This window comes from Populus euphratica, unplaced genomic scaffold (assembly GCF_000495115.2).
Source record: "Populus euphratica unplaced genomic scaffold, PopEup_1.0 scaffold77.1, whole genome shotgun sequence".
Taxonomy (NCBI): Eukaryota; Viridiplantae; Streptophyta; class Magnoliopsida; order Malpighiales; family Salicaceae; genus Populus; species Populus euphratica.
In genome coordinates this window covers 477,469-501,556 of record NW_011499955.1, presented here as the reverse complement: position 1 = coordinate 501,556, position 24,088 = coordinate 477,469, and the positions used below count along the sequence as shown (strand labels likewise).

The 24,088-nt window shown below is 33.3% G+C and overlaps 1 protein-coding gene across 2 annotated transcripts; it reads right to left on the bottom strand.

Moving 5' to 3' along the window:
• Positions 1-197: 197 nt before the first annotated feature.
• On the bottom strand, positions 198-17,459 carry LOC105138286 (transportin-3-like). 2 transcript variants are annotated; one of them, XR_844740.1, is made up of 28 exons: positions 17,092-17,459; positions 15,977-16,054; positions 15,743-15,805; positions 14,984-15,031; positions 14,751-14,897; positions 13,072-13,203; positions 11,559-11,599; positions 10,566-10,657; positions 9,919-10,046; positions 8,634-8,709; positions 8,310-8,430; positions 8,130-8,229; positions 7,092-7,173; positions 6,168-6,250; positions 5,224-5,340; positions 4,703-4,754; positions 4,329-4,484; positions 3,099-3,222; positions 2,935-3,016; positions 2,758-2,846; positions 2,606-2,680; positions 2,460-2,514; positions 2,023-2,142; positions 1,855-1,947; positions 1,614-1,759; positions 1,018-1,195; positions 570-917; positions 198-496 (listed from the first exon to the last, which is right to left on the bottom strand). XR_844740.1 is itself a non-coding variant. In XM_011044338.1 (27 exons), exons 1-27 carry the CDS (start codon positions 17,212-17,214, stop codon positions 639-641), a joined length of 2,880 nt encoding a protein of 959 aa, XP_011042640.1. In that variant the 5' UTR covers positions 17,215-17,459; the 3' UTR covers positions 204-638. The 2 variants fall into 2 exon arrangements, 1 of the variants encoding a protein (XP_011042640.1); XM_011044338.1 differs by having other exon boundaries at positions 204-917.
• Positions 17,460-24,088: the final 6,629 nt, after the last annotated feature.

The following is a 24,088-nucleotide window of genomic DNA, read 5'->3' as shown; positions in this document are numbered from 1 at the left end:
CATGAATGTTTTGACATAGAAAATTAATTTATCAAGAAGTTGATCTCATGCCCTAGAAAGATTATAATAGGAAAAGGAAATAAGTTTTTGTGCAGGCTATTTCCTCCAATAAAAAATAATTGAAATTATTAAAGAACATTTGACTTCCCTCTAGCTCTGGGAACCAGTAAAGACCTTAACTGACTCCGGCCACAGGATTGCAATTTGTTATAGAACAATAAATTAAAGGGAAAGAACAATACGCTTATCACACTGCAAGAATTACATCTTTACAAAAACCGAAAGATTGAAGAAGTACCAAACACAGAAAGGGAGACAACTTTCTTTTCCCACCAACCAACCATTACACACTAAGATTGCATTTTTATACCAAAACTTTTGACCCCAAAAATGGAAACCGATGCGGTCCAAACCACTCAAGATCTCAAATCACACGAATAAAGAAACAAAGATTCACCCATTGTCTCCCAGTCACTATGAGGTGCTAACGATTCTCCTGAAAAAATTGGAGAACGGTCAATGATTCACAATGATGAATGAATATATTAAAAAAAAAGGAAGGCTATTACATGTTCAAGCAATTCAAGTGAACGACAAATGAAGCCTAGCCAAAATGGTGCCTTCGTGTTACTCTTCCCCTATGATACAGTCACCAAATTCAACTCGAGTGGCCTTAAAGCTCCTTGAACAATCTCCTGGACTGTTCTATTCCGCCGACAAACATCAGAAAGCTCCTCAACCGCACCAAGCAGGGTTTTGATATCAACCCCAGATGCTGCATCAGTCAGCGCTTGAAAGATCTTTGTTTGTTCCACTTCTGTGACCACGGTTGATGGAATTAAAGAAACACTCTCCCTAGCCCACTCCAATGCATTTGCTCCATATGCACGGGTTAGTGCTAGCAAAGCGTATGTTACCTGGGGCAAAAAGAAGCTTCCTTCAATTTCTTAATCAATGCCCAACGGTAATTTACTCCAATTGAGGCCAAAAAGAGTTCTGGTAGAGAATATGAGCTACCGTTTCTAATCGAGAACTTGGGAGTGCTCCGGTTAAGGAGGCGACCAAAATTCTGGTTATACTGGCGCCCCGGGGAATAATGACGCTGTCTCTGATAGTTAAATATTGTTCTCCCATGCTAGACTTTGCAAGATCAAAGATATCTGACAGGAAAGTTAATATGGAATTGGAGGCCTCTCTGCAAATATTGAAAAATATGGTTAGTGGTGGGAAAAACCACAATTCGTTTTGGAAGCAAGTTGTTTCAATAACTAGAAACTAGTGAGGAAGCATGTTTATTTCAAAAGCCCCAACCCCTTTGGCACTTGTTCATCAAAAGGTAATAGAATTTACACAAATTTATAGTACAAACCGGTTCATTTATCAGCATATCAATGCTCTAACATGTCCTGATTTTCAATGATTCATGCATCAGCATATTAGTTCTGTATCTTACCCATATTCACGCTACCTTACATGTCATGAAATCATTCATTTTCATACAGTGAATCAATTGATAATCAACCCAATCAACATCTCATGCATTTATACATGTGCTAGGATGAAATGTTATTTTCAACAGCCAGGCGTTCTCACACAAATACAGAGAGTTATACCTGTGTTGTACTGTGACACCAATCATTGAGCAATCCACTAATGATGGGAATACTGCAGATGGAATGAATACTTGAGGGCAATAGCGGATGCACCTCGATGCCAACAGAAAACAATCATCTGCTATGTCTGGTCTGGCAGTAAAATCCTGCAAAATAAATGCAAAAATAACTGAATGCCACAAGCGCTATGTGCTATTAGCAAATCCAACCATCAACAAAAGGTAATGCATCGATGTGGAACCTTTATATTGGTGAGAAGACATGTTGTGCACTTGAACAGGGCTTCAATCAAATTTTTCAGGTAGTACGCACAAGATGGGTCAGAGCCAAATATCTGCATCCCAAGATGACAGTTGACTTTAGAATTAAACATGAAAACAGTGCGTGCATATTAGGAAGAATGACATGCCTTTATAACTTCACTGGAGAGATAAAGGAAGCATGGCTGGTGGTGCTGTTGGTACAGGCCTTGAATCTCTTCTAGCATTGCTCCAATTGTGATTCCCATGAGCCTTCCAGATGTTCTCACCTAAAGAAACCTCAAGCTCATTTATATCAGAGTAGTGATGATTTTTTTACCAAACAAGATCACCAACAAAATACAGCATCTTCATTCTTAAACTCTACCAATTAAGTACAAAATAGGAAGGCGTCAGTCGAAAATTAATGCACTGAGTGAAGCTGTTGTTGAGATGGCTTGGGGAAAAAAAAAATCCTTTGAACACTCTTGACAATGATTATTTTGACAGTTAAATCATTAATACTGACCTACTAAAGACCACCTCTCTCATATCTAGTTTTCTGAAGTTCATGAGTAAAAGAAGTGAATGCAGCTAAGGAACTCACAGCATATTTACAAGCTCGGCAAAGAGACTCCATTGTCCGCATATCCCAAGCACGACTACAGAAAGCACAGATCAATAGAGAACAGAAAACCAAGGAATATCTAAACATGATTACTGCCTTTCTTATAGCACCCGGCATGTACTTACATGTCAAAGATTGCTTTCAAAATTGGCCAAAGTCTTTGAATTGCATCTGCCACAGCTTCAGGGTGATTTACATACCTGAATTTTTTTTTTATTTGAAACTTAAGAATATCAATCTGGTAAATTAAAAAATAAACAGAAAATGTCAATCAAACCTAAAGATGTATGCAAGTCGATCAATATGAACTGTTAATTCACGAGCAAGTTTCTTCTCCAATACATCTGGGCCTTGATTAATAATTTCCTGGTTGTTCATATTATAAACTTGCTTAGTATTATGAAACAAGAACAATTCTGGAAAAAAAAATCCATCAGAAACAAACCAACCTAACCTGTAGAGGAGTGACAACTGGCAAGCATAATTTCTCCAAAGCCAACTTAGCCTGATCAGCCGGAAGTTCTGTAATGACCATGCTGTAAAACAATGCATAAACATCTAAATCAAGTGCTCTAAGCACAATTTCATCAGATACTGATTCTCAAGTAACCAATATACCTGAAGGCTTCGACCACATGCAAAGAGTCCCCAGCAGAAACTTTCAAACTACCTTCCCCAATCACAGCACTGTTGTATATGGAAAAGAGTTCGTCAAAATATCCACAAAGCTTTCTCCGGCAATCTACAGTCAACATTTGATCCATGTTTGAGTGAAGGTTTTCAAAATACAACACTAAATCACATAATGCAGTAACAATGACAATAGAGTAGAGAGAAGTGTGTGTGTGTGTGTGTCTGATCATTCATCTTCCTATTCAAATCATAACTCTGATGCTCTTAGAAAACAGCTCTTGAAGCATAAATAGATTCTCTCAAATCACAGGCTCAACACAAAAATATCTAGTTTAAAAATAAGAGACAATCATTCGCAAGTGATAGCCAGATAAAAAAATGGATTGGATCAACTCCTTTAAGTTTGAAATTGGTTACTTTTAATGCATCCCCTGATGACGACTAAATAGAGTGGATAACAATCCAGGACACAGAGGATGCAAAACCAAGGGCAGAGTCCAGGATGCCCTCAAACAATCTGCATTTACCATATTCAACCATAATCAACCTCATTAAGTTTTCTTGAAAGTGGAATTTACATATCATATACCAGATGAAACCCCATCTCCCCTTCTTTTTGTTTTTTAAGGATAGAAAAAGAATGGGCTATTTACATTAAAAAATAAGCAATTACAACAAAGAAATCCTCCAGGAATGGTTTTCTGATTCCTTTCAAATATTGGTTAATTTAACTTCTCAAAAAACCCCTCACGCAGAAAATTACAAAGAATCCAAAATAATTAAATATAGGTCCCAAAAGCCCTTTATAAGACCCTCAAAACAAGATAGAACCCTTTAAATATGCAGAATCAAAATCCATATTCCTTCATCACTATCTTTCACTAATGAGGTTAACAAACTTCAATGCAAACAATTGGCATTTGTTCATCAAGTATGGAAGGTTTCGATTGCAATGCCATTAACATTCTTTACAATTACAACTAAAACCCATTGAAGACGAAGACCTAAAACAGAAAGCTTCGTTGAGTAAAAGAGCAAGGATCAGAATGTGCTCTACAAAAATTTGAAGGCATAGTGTTAATAATTGTTGTTACATGCACAGGAAACTTGACAACTAAATGCTGCCAACTTATAGAGACTTCTCTAAATTCAAATGCTCCTAAAGCCAAATAACATACAGTGGTGAAAAAAATTACACGACTAAAGAGAGTGTACCATCACAGATGTGTCTGAATGCCACTGCCGCAGCTGCAGCAGAATCTTCTGATTTACCCATGCCACTGAGGAGAATTTTTATGACCGAAGACAGTTGAGGAAATCCATCCAATGCAGCATCAAGCCATTTCGAATATGCTCCAATGGTTAAGCACACTGAAATTTTTTCCTTAAGTTAATAACTTCAGATTTCACATCCAGAAACACCTTGCTTGGTGAGGCCAATGAAATGGAAGTTTGGAAGTCAAAACAAGTGAATCTGTAGCTTGGACAGAGACGGTTCACCATCTCCATTCCACACTAACATCCACAACCCCTTGGTAGCAAGAATAAAATATATAAAATAGCATCCACCCACCATGAGAGTTGTTTACCTGTCTGGAGCAGTTGGGGCTCATGAGGAAGTTCCAGAAGCAAAGACATAATCTGTTTAAAGCGAATCAACCAACAAAATCTTTTATGTTTCTGTGAGATTTGAACTAAAACAATCTGAAAACAAGTAAACCATTTCCAATCCATAAACTACTGAATTGAAAATATGGATATAAACTACAGGAGTAATAGGTTTTGTCCATATTATGATTATATATACATTATCTGTCAACCACATGCAAAAGCAAATGCTGGTTTCCTTTTTCAGTTTTCAAATTCATAACACAAACAATAGATGCACTGATCACAAAATTCAAGACATGCTAAAATTAAGGAACATGGGACAAGCCATGCAACTGCAGTCCTATAATGAAATAGTAGATGTTTAAGGAACTAAATGGTTTCCCAACATAACAGAGCAACAGCAACAAAACCACAGCTGTAAAATAGAAGCCCTCAACACAATAACTGAGCATAAAGAAAGAAACCAAGAAAAAAAAAAAGAATTTCAGAAATGTTTTACCTTGGGCATTACTTCAGCTTCAACTGTCGAAACATAATTTGATATGGCCCTGATGCAAAACAAAGCAGCTTCTGCTGGATGCCATTGATTGTGGTCATTCCCCAGGCAGGTTCGGGCCTTCCAAAGTTTAAAAGATTTCACATAATTCATACAAACAAACATAATTAAGAAGGGTAATAGAAATACTCTTTGAGGGTGGCATGCAAAAAAGTTCTCATATAACCCCTAAAAAAATTAATCCATATCAGGCATGTTCCCTTTTTAGGAAACAAGACAGTTATGACACAGCATTGCAGCATGGAAGGCAGTGTGAGGAGAAAACAGGAAGCAACAAGATCTATACAAATGAGGGTCCAAAGTTTAATTACACATAACAAAATGAGGCATGGTTATTGAAGAAACAATGTTGGAAGAAATTATCACCAAATGGTTTTGCACAAGTATTTCTGTTAATGTTATTTCCATATTGAATGGCTAACTTGGACTACAAAATGGAGGGTAGCCCTCATCCAACCCAAATGACTTTCCTCAGGTAGATTAAATCCCAGTCCTTTCCCTAGCAAGAGAAAAATATAGCACTTGGTTGCAAGGACTGGATGAAAGAATATAAAAAATGTCATTACAGTTATCTCTCACATCAATTACCTTTCCAGGCCAAAGCTACTCGGATACTTCTGAAGAAGATTGAACTAATTGCTGAGCTACCAAATTACTACTCAAAAACTAGTAACAATAAGAGGCTGGGCTTATTTGAAAATTAGTTCATAAAATAATTTATATACAATTCCTGGATGCCACTAAAGCCTCAAAGATAGGATATAGCTTGCAATTGCAATGTTGCACACCCTGTTAGTTACAATGAAGACTTAAACCTTAGCTTCCAGTTCTCAAACATCTTCGTACAAAAATAAAAGAATTATTATGGTTTAAAATACAATACATACCTCAGCAAGTTTTACGTAAAGAATTCTCAAAGTTGCATCACCGCCTAAAACTGATGCTGCATCAATTAACACATCCGCAACAGCTAGCATGGTAACAGATTTTGTTAGTGTTGTAGAAGGGTATCTGGGTCTCATAAATGTATAATATAAAACAGGCAAATTGAAAAAAAGAAAAAGAAAAAAAAGAGACAGATAACAAATCAGCAATTGAAAGATACTAACAACAATAGTGCAATCAATGAACAAGTTTGAAAACTATAGCAACAGAGGGAAAAAGAATTATCCAATTGAGTGATGGAAATGCCAATGAGCAAACAAGATTTTTTTAACAATATTTTGATTCAAATTGTTGCCTGAAACTAAAAGCAACCATTGGATTGTGCCAAGAGGAGTTTGTTTGATCAAATAAGGGGAAAGTGACAGATCAAAAGTTAAAAGACAATTTAATGATTATAGATAAAAACACCAACAACCAGAAAAATGACTGTCAGAAAGGAAAGAGATACATGAGCCACTGTACCAGTCAATTACTCACAATAATATTTGTATGAAACTTCCACATCATGTACATACAGGAACCTCCACATTTTCCTACACTACTTTTCCCTTGACTGCATTGTTTATGCCAGTCCACAAAGGTATATCCATGCACAAACTCTGCCAACAAAATATGCCCCCCTACCCAAGCAAGAACTATGATTCAACTAACTTTTATATTACCATCATTCAGAATTTATGCTGCTTTTATTACCTATTATTCTCATGATGCACAGCATGCCAGTACAATCAACATTAAATTACCTTTCCATGCCTTTTGTATGCTTGATGAGTTTTGAAATATCTAAAACAACACTAAAGTATTCTCCAGAATGCTTATGACAGGAAAAGCAAAACAATATCCAATATCAAACAGCCAATCATTACCATATCTAGTCTGTTTGAATTCCTTGAGATCTTCAACTGACAGGGTTTGATGATCTGGAGGATATTGAACTCGAGAGCTAACCTGTGAGGACAAGCCATAGCTCTTTAAGATTTTTTATGAAACAACATACAACAAGGAAAATGATTATTTATTTATATGCATGCTTTTACTTAAGAAAACCATAAACAAATTTTCCTTCCCTTCAACTAGCCATGAAAACTTGGGAGAACAAAAGCAGAGCAATAAATTTTCCACTATTCATAAGTAAAAATTTATTGATAGAGACAAAACCAAGCTTGACAGCCAAAAGGAAACTGATATGGACCAAGGTATTATGAAGATTGCAAATGCTAGAAGCACATAAGCAATAAACAAAGAAAAAGACCTCTTTAAGTTTGTTAATGTGGCAACTTAAGTTCTCACTTGGAATGAATAACAAAACGAATGTTTTTTCATTATTATGTTGGTGTAGCCTCCATTTTTAAGAAAGCAAAACCTATATGCTATATCAAATTTTGACTATTGATTTATACAGAATTTGGCAGTGTATTCATAGTATACAATGGGTGAGCGAGGCTAGATACTGCTATCAACATAACTACCATGTCACATGCTACATTGATAGCTAAAGTATGAGCAGTACAGCAACAATACTGCATACAATAAATTTCTATGAGCATGCTTTGGTCAAACATCAATCATGAATGAGCTTCTCTTCATTAGACACAACTACACTAGAAATACATTCCATTGCATGCTGTAAACAATCCCACCAAATCGATTAAAATAAGAGCAATAATGACAAAGGAGGAGAGCATAAATCAGCAGTACCATCCAAAGTAGCAAAGCATTTTTTGGAGATAGAATCTTCATAGGGTACAAAATCACACACTGGTACCCAAAAATTGTTTCTACTTCATGTATATTTTAGGGATAGAAGTTTCTTATAGTATGCAAACATGCACCACTACTTCAAGTTATTTCACAATTGAGAGCACTAATATTGAGGCTCTGAAAATCTAAACCAGAAAACTCACCAGGGACACAAGGGACTCATAGGGTGACCGAAAAACTTGCAGCCTCCTCCTACTCTCAGCTTCAATGGATGCTTCATTACCAAATGAAGTATAGGAATCCCTGGTAGAATAGAATCATCATATTCAAACTTCCTTTACAAAGGGATGCAGCTAATGCAATAGAAATCCACAAGGATTCACCTCTTAGTCAAGAAATGTTGAAGACTGTGCCAGAAATTAAATGTCATTGAAGCAATGTCATATTCTGGGTGTGAAGCAACTTCTAACAATGCATTTACTATCATCATTGACTCATTAGAACCTGCAAACGAGAGGGAAATTTCCAAAAATGCTTATCAACAGAAAAGGAGAAAGATCACATATAAAACAGGCTTCGTTAGTCAACCAAAAGCACTCTAATGATTCGAAGAAAAGCGGACAGAAGAAGCAAAAATAGTTACATCTTACAATAAACAAACAAACAAAAACCTTGAATAGGCTACTATTGATAGGAAAAGTTTATACCAGTTGCAATCAGCTCGACATATGAATCACCCATGTCTGCAAATAATCTAGCAATGGCCTTCACATCTTCTTCATCCTAAAAGAAAAACCATGTTTAAATAACAATAAACAATTCGCTACATTGTTCTCACCAAGACCATGTGTGCAACTATGTTGAAATAGCAACTTCAAGTAAAAATCCACTAATGCAAGGACATAAAAATTCAAGCCTAGAACATCTTCATGGTGCACTGGGTGGTGGAGCATCTCCACCAAATAAAATGCAAGTATGAATATTATCCCAGAATTGTGGCACAAGCACCGGCTCCTTGTAATATGAAATTTTCAGGAGCCAACTTCCTCCAAAGGCATAAACTTAGAACCATGTCAGCAAATGATTGATACACACCAACTCACCTAGAATTCCCATCCAATGGATGCAAGCCATTTATCAATTAGCAAACATAGATCATTTTGATCATCATCTTCATATTATTCTGAACAAAATGTTATGCGTGTTGGGGAAAAACAGTTGCTTACTATCTTAATCTTATAATGCATCATTTGAATAGAACATGAGGAAAAACAGTTGCTAATTATCTTAATCTTATAATGCATCATTTGAATAGAACATGACTAATTCAGATCTGTGGAAATCCCCACCAACTTATAGTAAAAAATTAATTATTTTGGAAAAACACATTAAACACATAATTATAAAAATAATGTATATAAACAAACAAACATGCACGTACACATGCATTTCAGTTCATGTATTACCTGAAAATTTCCTTACTTTATATCAGTTCTCTTGCTTAACTGTATATTAACAATTATCTCTGATCCCTTCCCATGGTACACTTCTTGAACAACACATCCACCATTTCTCATAAATCCAAATTTGTTTGATAAATTCATTTATTTTTATGAAATTGAATACATTTGAATACATTTTTTTCTTTAAAAACAGCATAAGGGAATATGAATAACCACTCAATAACCAACAAACCATCAATATCCCAAGATTATTAATTTTGAGAATTGTAATCAAAAGCATTTCAATAAAAATCACAAGTAAATAGGCACCAACTTTGAGTTTCGAACCCTCTGTAGCGTGTGATGCTACTCAAGGCCTACCCACCCCAGCAAGGAAAGAGAATGAGTGAATTCAAATGAACCACACACCACTTTAATAAGAGAACATTGTTTTTAAGTTACTTGGTTAGCACATCTATTATGATACAATATCATCACTCATTGAGAAAAATAACCGCAACAGCCACAAGAAACTTTATGAATGCAATACCTTTGAAGGATCTCTGAGTTGCTCCTTTAGACTCATGACTTGAGGCACAATCACTTGAATTAAAGGCATCTGTACAGGAATACCACCAGAGTTTCCAGCTGTTGTGTAATGTATTAATTCTGATATGACTGCACAAATCAGGGAAAGTAGAAGTCTGAGTCCAGGACTCCAAACACACCTACGTATCATCTAGTCCTCTACAGATTACAACTGTTCTGGCTGCCAACCACATTTGTGAAGATGAAGAAAAGATGTATGATTGACATGCAAAAGATTTCATTAAATAATAACAGCATCTTCCTGAAATTCTGGGAAAAGAATTAAAAAAGTAATTAAATATGTAAATCATCCAGCTTTAAGAGGGGGGGACAAGTGGGTTGGATAGATAAAGAGATACAGATTTAATACATGAGTGTTGTAGATACAGTTGCCAAGAAACAAATAAACTATAGGAAGCACAGATGCAACAGGGTAAATACAGTCATGCCCTTGTTATGGCTCAAGAGCAGGATAACATCAATTATGTTCCAAAAATTTTAAGAACTTTACAGAAATTAAAAAAAAAAATGATGAAACGTCATCAATATGAAATTACATGAACTACCAAAATAATTTTGAACAAATATAGCTGGTTTCAACTGCAATACCATTTACAGCTGCCTCTGAAAGTATCTCAGAATTCAAACTTGATAGAGCTGTATGCACCAATGGATGACAGGCAAGCAAGGAACCAGGGATCCTGAACCCAACAGAAGTTAAAATAACCAAAAAAAATTTAAAGCTCGCAGAAGGCCAAATTACAAAACAAGTTGGTAATAATATACTGACAGCAAGATGGTGTCAACAAACACAAACTTAGTGATAAATCAGTATCATCAAATAAACAATACTGGAATAAAAGGAATGTTGGCAGTTTGTTTACAGAATAAAAGTTACGGGAAGAATGAAAGTAAGAAGAAACAAAAGGGACTGAAAGTTCAAGAGATATCATAATTCCGCCCCCCCCCCCCCCTTGTTTGGATTGGATTGAAAATGGAGGGAGACCAAATCAGAAACTTAAAATCTATTGATAACAAATGAACGAAAGATGACTCAGCATGTGATAACATAACTCTACAACTTTTTTGAAGCTATGTACATAACAAAAAATTCAAGCTGCATAAACTCCACTTTCTTCTCATTGCAGAAATTGATTTATGTGGCCCTGGGCTAAAATTTTCACCCCATTTCAAGTACTCTCTGAAACAAAGAAAATAGGATTCCTCTCTCACTTCCCTCAGTCCAAACATGCAGTTAATTTGCAGGCTACTTGCAGATTATGACATCATATAAAAGCAACATGGCATATCATGCATAAAATTTTCTTGGACATCTAGATGGGAGTGTTCTGATCTTTTCTCACAATAAAACAATAGGGATGCCTTTTCAGGTGAACAATATGACATTATAGAAATTTCAAATAATTTGACTACTAGATCTCTTGCTAGAAATTCTAATATCATTCTCTTACCAAGCACCATTTTAGACTACTAATCAGATTTCACAATACAATTTCATACTGATTCAAAATCAATAACAACATTACTTAACCAAACATATGCATGCCCCAGGAAAAAACATATATATAAGGAAACACGTACCCATGCCTTAGTCGAAGCCAAGAAGCAAATGCCTCAAGAACCTGAAGAAAGGACAAAATGGCCCCAATTAAGACACCATTCAGAGCAGATATTTTATATACCACTAATATACTAAAAACAAAAGCTAGATAAGAAACATGCTAATGACAAAATGAAATGGGAGAAAAGCCTTTATTCTGCTCTTTTAGGTCTGCTCTTAGAAGCTTGTCAGGCAGCTTCTACAAGGAACAAAAAAATAATTTGGCCCGACACAAAAAAAAAAAAAATCACATTGACAAGGCTTAGAGATAATGCAACCATCTCATCAGAAATGACGTTCTGCATGATGAAATACATGAAAATGGATTTCAAAAAGTTGATGTTTTTTATTCCATGGGATGCAAAACTATTGCAATAATGTTCCCCATATTAATAATCATATTCTTATTCCAACAAGATCAATCATGGACAAGAAAACATTTATATTTCACCCATTGTATATCCAAACTTCAAGAAAAAATCAGAAATAAACTAAAGTAATTAAATTTTAAAAAATGAGACATCTTATTTGCACTGATACATGGTGGTTTAAATAGAAAAGCACAACAGGTGCAATGCTATCAAAAAATCCCTCCTAAGCTGAAGGGTAAGTTTACTCCCTCAGTACCACATTAAGTGTCCTCTCTGTGTTACAAACCACGTTTTAATTTAATTACAATCTGAAAGTTAGAAAGGAGTATACATTGTCCTCAACTTCTAGAACATTAAAAAATCTACTTTATGAATGAGAATAAATAAATAAATAACCATACATACATATATATATATATATATATATATATTAATTTAAAAAATAAATTAGAACATGTTCAGTGAAGCATAGAGGACACTAATTATGGACTGAGGGAATATAAATTACGAGTAGACAGGCTATTCTATTCGCTGTGGTAATCAGCACTGGATGGGTAAGAAACACAAAATATACATAAAATGAACATAACTGAGATGAGGATTTTAAGATGGATGCATGTAAACACAGGAATGGGATTACATTCAGAGACAAGTACATGATGGGAATGTGAAAGTGGCACCTATTGAGGATAAGGAATCTTTTTTAGTTTACCTCTCCCCCTCCTCTCTTAGTACATTAATTTAATCACTCTTCCCGACCAGTGCATCTATAGGCAAACTACAGCATGAAACTCATTAAATACTTTTGCACATGCATATTAGCAGAAACTTGATTCATCACCAGAAACCCAAAAAAATGAAAGTTGATAGAAGATGGGCCTTGTTTTGATTAACAATACTTGATACATCCCAAAAGAATTTGCAAGCATGCCTATCAACAAATTATGCCCTTAAGTGGTACCATAACTGAGAAATGACCATTTCAAAACAGTATCTATTAATGACGAGTTTGCATAGTAAATTTGTTATGCTTAATAGCAGTAGATATGGAAGAATACAGCATTAAATTTGTTATGCTTAATAGCAGTAGATATGGAAGAATACAGCATAAGACAGTTTTCACCTGCTCCTTTAGCTCACTTATTTTCAAGCAAGCTGTCAAAATATTAAGAGCGACTTCTATTTGAGCAGTGAGCTCTTTCTCAAATTGGCGGCGTCTTTCTGGACGAGCAGCTATCTTGTAGTTGAATACTTCCTGAAAAGAATGAAAACAAAAGACAGGAAAGAAGAGGCATCAGCAATGTAATGAATATAGCAAGACCCATTTTCCCACAAACAAGGTGATTATAACCATTCACAAAACATGTGGGTGACTGACAATTTTTAATATTTTGTAATAGTGATACAGCATCCTTCTCACAATCACGACAGGAAAGAGCCTAAAAGTTCACCAAACAACAAAGACAAATTGAGCTATAAAGCAAAAAAGTATCCCTCCAAAAAGAAACAAGCTATGCTTCTAAAATCATATCTAGCCAGACATTTCTATCCTTCAGATCTTTCTGATAAGAAAGCAGTACTTTCTTTAGATCAGGCTATAACTCACAAAAAAGAAAAAGAAAACATCACTGCTTAAAACTTATTAAAATCATTAGTAAATTGCTTATGGTTGAGTTATCCAAACAAGAATTCATCTTTCTTTTGGGTGGTGGAGGGTGTCCCTGGTGAAAGGCTTGTTTTATTTGTTCAACTGTAAACTAGAGAAAGTTGAAAATTAGTTTTTTATGATAAGAACAGTATTTTTACCTGTTCTTTGATACCAAATGCATAAAAGCATTTTGCAAAAAAAAAAAAATTGATAAAACGCCACTCCCTTGAATTGCCTCTATGTGGACCTTAGACGATTAACCCTTTTGTGAATAGTGATTTTCAGCCAATCACATTTCACTTGGAACTGATAACTGCAATTAAGGTTTGTGCAGACAACATATCCATAGTTTTTCTTACTATGTTGCTCAGACTCAAGTAAGCGTGACAGGCATGGGTGAGGGCATAGGTAAAAGACAATTAATTTCAAATTTTAGAATAGAGATGCTCTGCTTAAAAGTGCCCCAAGTTTTGGACAAAGATACACGTAAGTACTTTAGGAATAAACATCCTTCAGATGTAATATTTATATTAAAAAAAATTCAGGAGTAATAATTTAAGCTTCTTCCCCCTCTCATTTCCTTGTTGCTGTTGCTAAATCAAATACTAACTATTTTCAAAGTGTTCCTTAAGTGAATGAGTAACTATTTTTAAGTGTAGATAGGTGTTAATTTAGAATATGACCTTTAACTTGAAAACATGTGGGGTCTATCAGTTAAAACATGGGTCTTTTAAAAAGAATATGGACCTTACTAGTTATGACCAGAGGGAGAGTCCTGGAAGCGTGTAGACTGCAAGGTCTTACCTAGCAAATCTAACCTTTTTTCTTCTCTTGATATTTTTTTTAATTCAATAGGAGATAAGGGAAATGAAGACAGACATATATCCTTTCTTGTCTCTATTCTTGAGCTTGACCCAAATTGTTAAGGGTAGGAGAGAATGCCATTGATCAAGCACTCCAGAATGATATCTCTCTCTCTCTTTGGTAAAGAGTTAATTGTAGGTAGTTTGATTCCCTCTCTCATGTGTCACGTTGTTGATAAGGTTATTTCGGGGTAAAATCCAAAGCCTGTGCAACTAATCTTACTATGCATCCCTAAAGCACGGATAAGAAAATAAAGTAAATCAGAAAATGCAAAAATGTAACTCGTGTACCTCTGGTAAAACTGTAAGCAGCTCCAGAAAGCCTGGAATATATTCTGGATGTGAAGTCATCTCATCCTTGAGCCAATTTACAATACCACCATCCCCCCAATCCTCAGGAGGAACTTGTACAGCCAAGGCAGCCACAGCAATGCTAATCTACAAGCCAAACAAATGACATCCATATCATCTTGGCATCAAAATGTAACATTACAAGGGCTTATGTAGAACTTTCTTAGTAATACCTGAGTCCTGACTTTAGGGGGGCCTCTATGAAATTTTTTTAACAAGGTCTGCGATAGGCAGAATAAGCAAACAGTTAAAACCATGTTGGCAAGCACATGCATCATGCACAAAACATCGAGAATCATTTCACATGAAGCATAGAACTTAAAAACTAAAATACCTATTACAGGAGTCAAGAATCTGAATTACAAACCACAAAACTACACAGTGATATCCAATTACTTCTCTAGCAAACAAATTGAACTCAATGTCTTCCTGTGCATGTGAACGAAACCAAGTTTCCCCTTGGAAAAATGCAACTTTCAAGATAAATGATAAATAGAGGTGACAAATCTATCGATTAATTTTGCTCTCATTAAACTAATTATGTCTCAAGTCATCTTCACTCACTTCTTGATAAGTGCTAAATGCACAAAGAGGCAAAAAAAGAAGAAGCACGCTGGGAGTCCATCCATAAAGGTGGCTTAAACAAATAAGAATACTACCTTTAAAGCAAATCTGACTGGCAATCCACACCACTTGCACAACTAGAGTTAAAATTATCTTTAAAAAGCATTACAGTAATCAATATCAGAGCATGGCAATATTCAAAAATGAATGACTACATTCCTACTGTAGAGAAACTATCATAATTAGTTTCAAAGGCTTGTCTATTAGATAGAAGAGATCTAAATTTATACAAGAGTGCAGTAATAATTCATAAGAAATTAAAACCAAACTTCAACAATGATTACAAGTATATATGACAGCCCACTCACATTTAAGGAACTACGCAATGGTCGAAAGGCTTCAGAGGGCAGTTCTTCAAAATCTCGTTGTACCTAAGATTGAATACAAAATGGATAAAATGATTGATCATCCAAGAATTAAAAAGGGAAAAAACTAAAAAGCAGAAAGGAAGGAACCACCTGATGTTTAAGGAGCAATCAAAATATGCTAATATTAATAAGCATGCACTTAAACTTTGTGCATTAAATGACTATCGAAGTTACCTTGCTTCTTAGAGTTTGAGAACAGAATATTAAGGTTTCCAGATTGCTAGTGGCATCGTGAAGCAAATTATCAGCGACCTAAATGCAAAAAAAGAATATAATAATAATAAATAAATAAATTATAATTAAAGTACAGAAAGCTTTCCAACCAAAGTAGAGAGAGGAAACTGGACAGTTGGTAAAAGTACTGAAAATAAATTAGGATAGAGACTATTGCAGTGTTCATTAAAACACTGGTTAAGCCAAGAGTGAACTTTCTATTATAATATTCAAGCATCTATAAAAATAATGTTCATGTAAAGCGACCTTTTCTATTTTTATAGAACTCATCTTTGATATATTCCGACATCCTCCAAGAAAACTGAACTAAACAGAACACAGTACCTAATCACATCAAGCCCAAAGCCAGCCAGCCAATAAGCCAGAACCTCAAAACAAAGCCCTAATCTCTTATCCTCATTGCAGAAATTTGCATAAGCAAAAATATACAAGTTTTGAAATAAGAAGGAAAAAAATGACCAGACCAAGATGATTTTGTCCATGCTCAACATAAACTTATGTCAACAAGCTCTACCCCAAACCAAGTTCGTGTGCAAAAACTAAATTCCATAGCTGACGCCATGTGTCATGGTACACATCCACTAATCCCCCCTTCCATGTTAGAAACATTCCTATCCGATTTTCAGCTCTGATGCAGAAAAAAAAATATTCCTTCTAGATAGTAATAAGTAGATAACTCTTTAACTTCATCACGTCGGACATTGAAAAAAAATTAAGCAATCAATTATCAATAACACCCAAAAATTAAAAATTCTAATTCTAATTTCCCTAAATCCAAGTCTTCTCGATGATAAAATAACGCTCCAACACCAAACAAAACCCTAATGTTACAATCAGCTACTTTTTCCCGAAACAATTAAAGCATACACAAAACTCAAATTCCAAACGAACTCAACACTCAAAAGACGATAAATTGTAATAATGGAGCTAAAAAAATATTAAAAACAAATCTAGCTCTATGAATTTGGAAACTACTCCACTATCCTAGCTAATAAGTCCATTAATAAAAATTGAATCTGACAAAAAAAAAGGAAAAAAGAAAGAACATAGAGTACCTGCCAGGCATCGATTGTGCGCTGAAAGTTTTGTAGCCATCGATCGGCCTCCATACGAAACGCATCGTCTGGATGATGGTACAGTGCGTTAAGAGCTTCCTTCACTGAATTTTGAAGCTCCATTTCTCAACACAAAATTAAAATTAAAATTAAAAAAAAAACCCTAATCGAACTTTACAGAGAAATCCTTTGATTTATAGAGATTAATAATAATAATAATAATAATAATAGAAGAGATAATATTACTTATGAGAGAGTTTTGTTTGAGTATGATTTTTTATATATATAAAATGAGGGGGGTTTTGGCGCCCCCTTCAATCGAAGATTTTGTGGGTTTTGGGATTTTTATCAGAGGAATAGTGTTACCGTTTTTGGGCCGTCGGATTTACCTGCTGGCCATTTAAACTCGGTCAATGAGTTGTCAACGATAATAAATCAATGATCTATTCCTCCACGTGGCAGGTTATTATATGGATTGCGATCATTTGGGACCCACAGCACCTTGTCAAATCGGGAAAAGCTTGAACGGACAGAGATGGATGGAATATAGTGTTTTGAAATTTATTAAAATAATGTTTTTATTTTTAATATTAATATATTAAAATAATTTAAAAAATACTTAAGTCCGTGGACAGCATAATTTGGCTTAAAAAACGATAGAGAAAAAATGTACTTTTTTTTCTTTTCACCATAATTTACAACTTTGTCTTTGGTAATAAAATTACAAAAAAAAATAAAGTAGAAATAAGGATAAAACAAAAAAAATAAAAAATTAAGGAGGTAGTTTCAATGTTCATATGAATAAAAAAAATTTAAAACAAAAAAAATTAAGGTTAACATTAATAAAATAAAAAATAATAATAATGAAGTTGCTTTCATCTGTTTTCATAAAGAAGATAACTTAATTTTTATAATTATATTTAATTTAAAAACAAATATTTTTTTTCAAACTCTTAACACTTTATTTTTAGATTATTTTTTTGTTTTTAAATTATTCTCAATGACAAAGGTTAAATTTGAATAATGACCATATTTTTTAAAATATGTTGGTAAAGCGTCACTCATACTTATTGATTATGTATGAAGTTACGTTAATATAACTTAAGCCCACTCACAACAACAAGATATATATATATATATATATATATATTGTAGTATAAAAGTTATTAAAAATATATTTATAAATAAAAATAACAAAAATAATATGATAATATTTTTTAATTATATGTTGTCACTTCGTGAATAACCTCGTATGTAAGATAATGGTTTGTTGTATTATAGAAAAGTAGATCAAGAGGATATTGTCAAACACACCATTTAACTCTCTAATTCATATTTTAAAAAATTAAAATAACTTAAGAGATGGTGAATTAGGGACTTCGATAAATTTACAACCTCAATTTTTAGTGAGAACAATGCACAATTAATCAATGCACAAATAAAATGAGATAGGTAATGAGAGAAAAGGACTTGTTGATTTTTACAGTGGTTCGGCTCCCTACTTCATTTCTTGAATTTTTATTCAAGTATTCATTACTAATCAATAGTTTTCTTGGTGAAAAAGAACTTACCAATTACACTAAAAAAAATTTAGATTAAGATTAGAAAACTTTACACAATCTTTTTTAAGACTCAAGATTAAAATAAATTATATGAGTTAAATATGTTTCTTGTAGTAATGTGAGGTACATAATGGATATGATTTCTTGTAAGGAAATATGGTATGGAAACAATATAATGAAATTGAAATGAGTATTCATTAGAGCTTGATGAAAAATGTTTTAAATTGAAAATTGAAATAAGCTAGACGTAATTACTAAAGATTAACGAAAATGAATATTTTTGTATAAATGTTAAATATTAATAATCAAGATAGTTCAAATGTTTCTTTTGTTTCCAATGATTCTACATATGTTTTTAGTTTTTAGGTAAATTATTTCAAAGGTTAAGAATCTAAATGAAGTATTATTAAATTATTTAGTTTTTCATGTTAGGAAGATATTGATAAAGTTTAATGATAATTATATGATTTTATGATAAAGATAAAGTGTAAAGCAAAAAAGTCATAATTAATGAATATAGTAGAAAAGGTTTATAAAAGAATACTTAAGGTTACATTTTCTAGAGTCGATTTAAGTATTTTGGTAATAAATATGATTACATATGAATTATTATATTATGGTTATCTAAAGTTAGTAGGGATTATGAAGTTGACATTTATGAATATAAAATATTTAAGATCTATGTTAATTATGTGTTACAAGTTTTTTTCCCCTCTAGAAGACCTTAGTTCTTTGTAGAGAGTCTCTGAACTTACCTTCCAGATTGAAGGGACTTATGTATCTTTGAATGAATACGTCAAGTACAATATCATTTAACAAGTGACGAACAAGATTAAATGTGCAAAAATAAATTTTGCATAATTATATTAGAATTAATCTAATAAAAAGAGATTACTTGAATTGTTATATAAATGATTGTTGAAATGTGAAGAAATGAAATCAAACACATAGGGCATTACACTTTGTTACTTATATGTCATACATTATGAATGATATTTTCTTTTTATTGTTGTATGACACGATTAAAGAGTTGATGTCTTATCCCAAATGCAGAGTGTCAAAGTAATAAATAATCTGACAAGATCGAAGTCAAATTACAGGGAGGTTAACTATATAAATTATAAATAACAACAACAATAATAATAAGAACAACAACAATAACAACAACAACGATGATGGTGGTGGTGAAGATGAGTTAAAAAGGACTTTGGGATGAACGATTAATGTGAAGATTCTACAATGATAAAAACAAATGTCAACGTTAGAGGATACACTAATAGTATTAAAGATAAGTATAAACTCTTTATTAATTATTAACATAATTATATTAATCATCTTATTTACATAACACCATACTTATAAATTTTATCAAGTATTCATGATGCTAACTTATGTTGACAACAAATCAAGTTCCTCTCATAATAATGATGTCGGCCGAAGATTACGAAGGATCAAGTATTTGATGTACCAAATGTTATACAACACAAATCTAGATTAACCATTTAACAAGTAAGGTATTAAGAATTAATAAGATAAAAATGATAAGACATGTTAATAGCAAGTTGTTTAGGATATAAGCATTGAAGTCCATATTGAGTTTATATTTACTTATTCTAGCACCATTAGTGAAACCTTTTCACCTTAATATAATTAACTTAGCTAGACATTATGAAGGAGAAAAACTTAAAGAAACAATATAAAAACATAAACATGATATAAGTTAACTAAATATAGTAAATGAAATGAAAAGCATGAACACGAGATTAATGAAAGCAAAACTTAAGCATTACAAGAATATAAAGAGAGAGAGTAAGAACATGATCTTGATATGGAAAATAAGATACCCAAATGAATGATAAATGCCTCCTTTTATAGGCTAAAATTCAGAACTATTCATGTGGTAATTGGTAATTGATGTAGTGGCCAACTACTGATTAGTGGATTTGGTGGACACCATTACTCAAGCACTTTGTCTTGCTGAATTGACATTGATGCAATCAGAATTTGGTAAAATATCCTTCATGAAAGTTGTTAGAAATTATCTTTTTTTTCCACCCACCAAATTTTAGATCATTTGAAGCACTACAGCTCGAGATATATCTAAATTACTGAGTAGTGCTGCTGGTGGATGTGGTGGATAGCCCTCATGCTCTTGTTTGGATGAAATCTCATTTCTACCATACGAATTTGAGCTGGTCCTCTCATGAAAGTTGTTGGAAATTATCTTTTCCTTCCACCTACCAAATTTCAGATCTTTTGGACTTTTAGAACTCCAATTATGGATAAAACTCTGAGTAGTATTTGGGCTGGATTGCAAGACAGATTCATACTTCTTTTTTATGGCCAAACTTTGAATTTAAAAATAGAAAATTCAAGTTTTGACATACCTATAAAAGTTGTAGGCCTATTTCTTATCTTTCCAGCCATATAAATTAATATGAAATCCAAGATCTATAGCTCCAGATATGATCCCATGACTGAACAATATTCGAATTTCAAGTGAATTGGCATCTCCTTTGTAAGTTTAGCCTTTTCTTTGTCCTTTCACTTTCAATAGTTAATCACAACAATCAATTCTTTGAACTGTGAGAATATCTGCATTTAAAATGAGCACTTACCATAAATTAAAGGTATCTTATATTATCAGACTTGTCTTTATAAAACATGTTCTAGTTAAGGAGTTATTGATACTTTAAGTGCAAAATGATGATATAAAACCTTAATAAAAATGCACTTTTAAGTACTAATCATTGTACATTATTATCTTTAATCTAAATATTAAGTGATCTCTTAATCATTAAAGTTTCTTCATTAATTGGATACTCAATATCATTACAATCCTCAAGTGGTAACATCTTATCCTCATCTAATGTGTCATTTTTGGATTCAACTTCCCCATGTTATTTAATAATCATAATCATTTTGTTTGGATAATGTGACGTTATATATCCATTATCCAAATACCTGAAACATTTAATATAGTGGTTATGATTAATTTGAGTTTTGGTTTTACCTTTCTATTCAGCGGTTGAATCCTTCCTCAATGCTTTAAGTGGTTCAACTTTGCTTTCCATTGTATTTGACTTTGATGAAGCAACCTTATCTCTCCTATAGTTCGATCTTTGAGCTAAAAAGAAACCTGAATTACCTCATGTATATATACTTCCATTTCTTTTTAATTATTTTTTTACCTTAATAGCCATGTGTATAAATCTTATAGCTCAATATCATGTTATAATTTAACCATATTATTTATCTCTTTATTCAAACCATTTAAGAACTTTGTCATTTTAGTCTCTATAACCTTCACAATATCAACTCTAAGCATGAAAATCTCTATCTTTTTATGGCAATCCTCCACACTCTTAAACCTTTGAGTCAAACTCTATAATTTTTAAAATAATTCCCTCTAATAGTATTTAGGAACAAACGTCTTTATCATAATTTTTTTCATCTTATCTCAAGTTTTTATAGGCCTCTCTCTATTCTTTACCTATATAAAATAATTTGATCCACCAAATAATAGCATATTAATAAATTCAATAGCAATAAGTTTTATCTTTTTTTCTTCAGAGTAATGGTAATAAGAAAAAATCAACTATAGTTTGTTCTCTCATTCCAAATACCTTTCAGGATTATTTTCCATTAAAATCTAGAATCTTCATCTTATTACTTGTCAAATTTATATCCAAATCATCACAAAAACCATCCTCTCTATCTATTTTTATATGGCCAAACTCCTTTATGTTTGTAGGTCCTACAGATAAGAAGTATGGTGTTTTAATAAATTCTATATTATAATTTATATAATTAAATCTCTCTCAAAAGTTTTTCTAATTTCCTACATAAGATTTATATAAATGATATATGTCGTTACACGACGTCGGGCAACGACTCCACTCTTTTTGTTTATTTAACAAAATGAAAAGATTTTTCTCAATTGGGGGAAACGAAGATTTTATTGGAGTTGCCATCTAGTAATTTGAGGGAACTAGAAATTCAAAATTAGACACTGGTCCCAGAGATTCAGTTACTGGGCTAGTTATGATTAAGGGAAGGTAGACATCACCCTTAAAACATCTTTTCAAGAGAAAGGTTACCTTTACTTGTGTGTTTTTTATTTGATTCAAATGTTATTATATTTTAAGCTTATTTGCAATTTGTTTTTTTTAAAGATGGTTAACGCCGGTCTCTAAAAATAGGAGACACGTAAAAAATGACATCGGTCCCTAAAAATAGGAGACTCGTCTAAAATATTGACGTTTGTCCCTAAAAAGGAGAGTTACGTCTGAGTTATCAAAAAAAAAATAATGGACATAATCCATATTTGGTATTTAAACTTTTGATATCGGTCCTTTTTTTTTGTAAATAAAATAGGCATGTCGACAAGCAATATTCATAGGAGATATGTCAAAAAAATGACATTAGTTCCTAAAAAATAGAAGACTCATCTAAAATATTGACGTCTGTCCCTAAAAAGGAGAATTATGTCTGGGTTACCAAAAAAAATAATGCACATAATCCATATTTGGTATTCAAATTTTTGACATCAGTCTTTTTTTGTAAATAAAATAGACGTGTCGACAAACAATATTCATTTATAAAACAAAAATTATTTTGATATTGCTAAGAAATGGATATAACCATACTTGAGAATTGGACTTTGAACCCATGAACAATGACATGATAAGATGGGTGTTGGACCCGAGTCGTTATTCATTTTATATTCATTTTTGGTTTTTTTTGTTTTACATGCAAAAACATTTACAAGTATTTATATATAAAAATACCAAAAATACCATAAGGAATCATAAAAAATTACCTGAGTACCACTGTATAGGTAAAAGACTGAAATACCCTTGAAATTCTTGGAAAATTATGAAAATGCCCCTAGTGGCCCGTGTGAGTCACCCGTGGTTGCTGTTGGAGGTGGTGAAATTTCTCGGCGAGATTTCCGGTAAAAAATGGTTGATTCTGGTAGATCTAAGGGAGAGGATTCTGATGATGGTGGTTTCGACTTCCGTTGATGGCTGATGAGGGAGAATCATCTGTTTGAAGCTTCGGGTGGCCGACCAAAATCGCGGCCTTTTTTTGGCTAGATGAGGCGGAGAGAGAGATGAAAACTACCTAGGTTTTTTCTTCAGAGGAGGCAATTAACCTTTATGTGGTGGTTTGGAGGCTTTAAACGGCCGAAAATGGGAGATCAGATGAGAGAGAGAGAGGATCGCCGGCGAGAGGAGAGAGAAACGCCGAGATGTTGTTACTGTGTGAATGCGAGCCTGGTATATAGATGCAGTTGAAGGTTGTGAATCGTTGGATCGCAGATGAACTGATCCTTCGACTGTAACTAGCTTGATCTACAAGTTTATCGGAAGGTCTGGATGGGCTGAGCGTTGATCGAGTGTGGCGCGGTGCACCGAGTGCTTGGTACACCT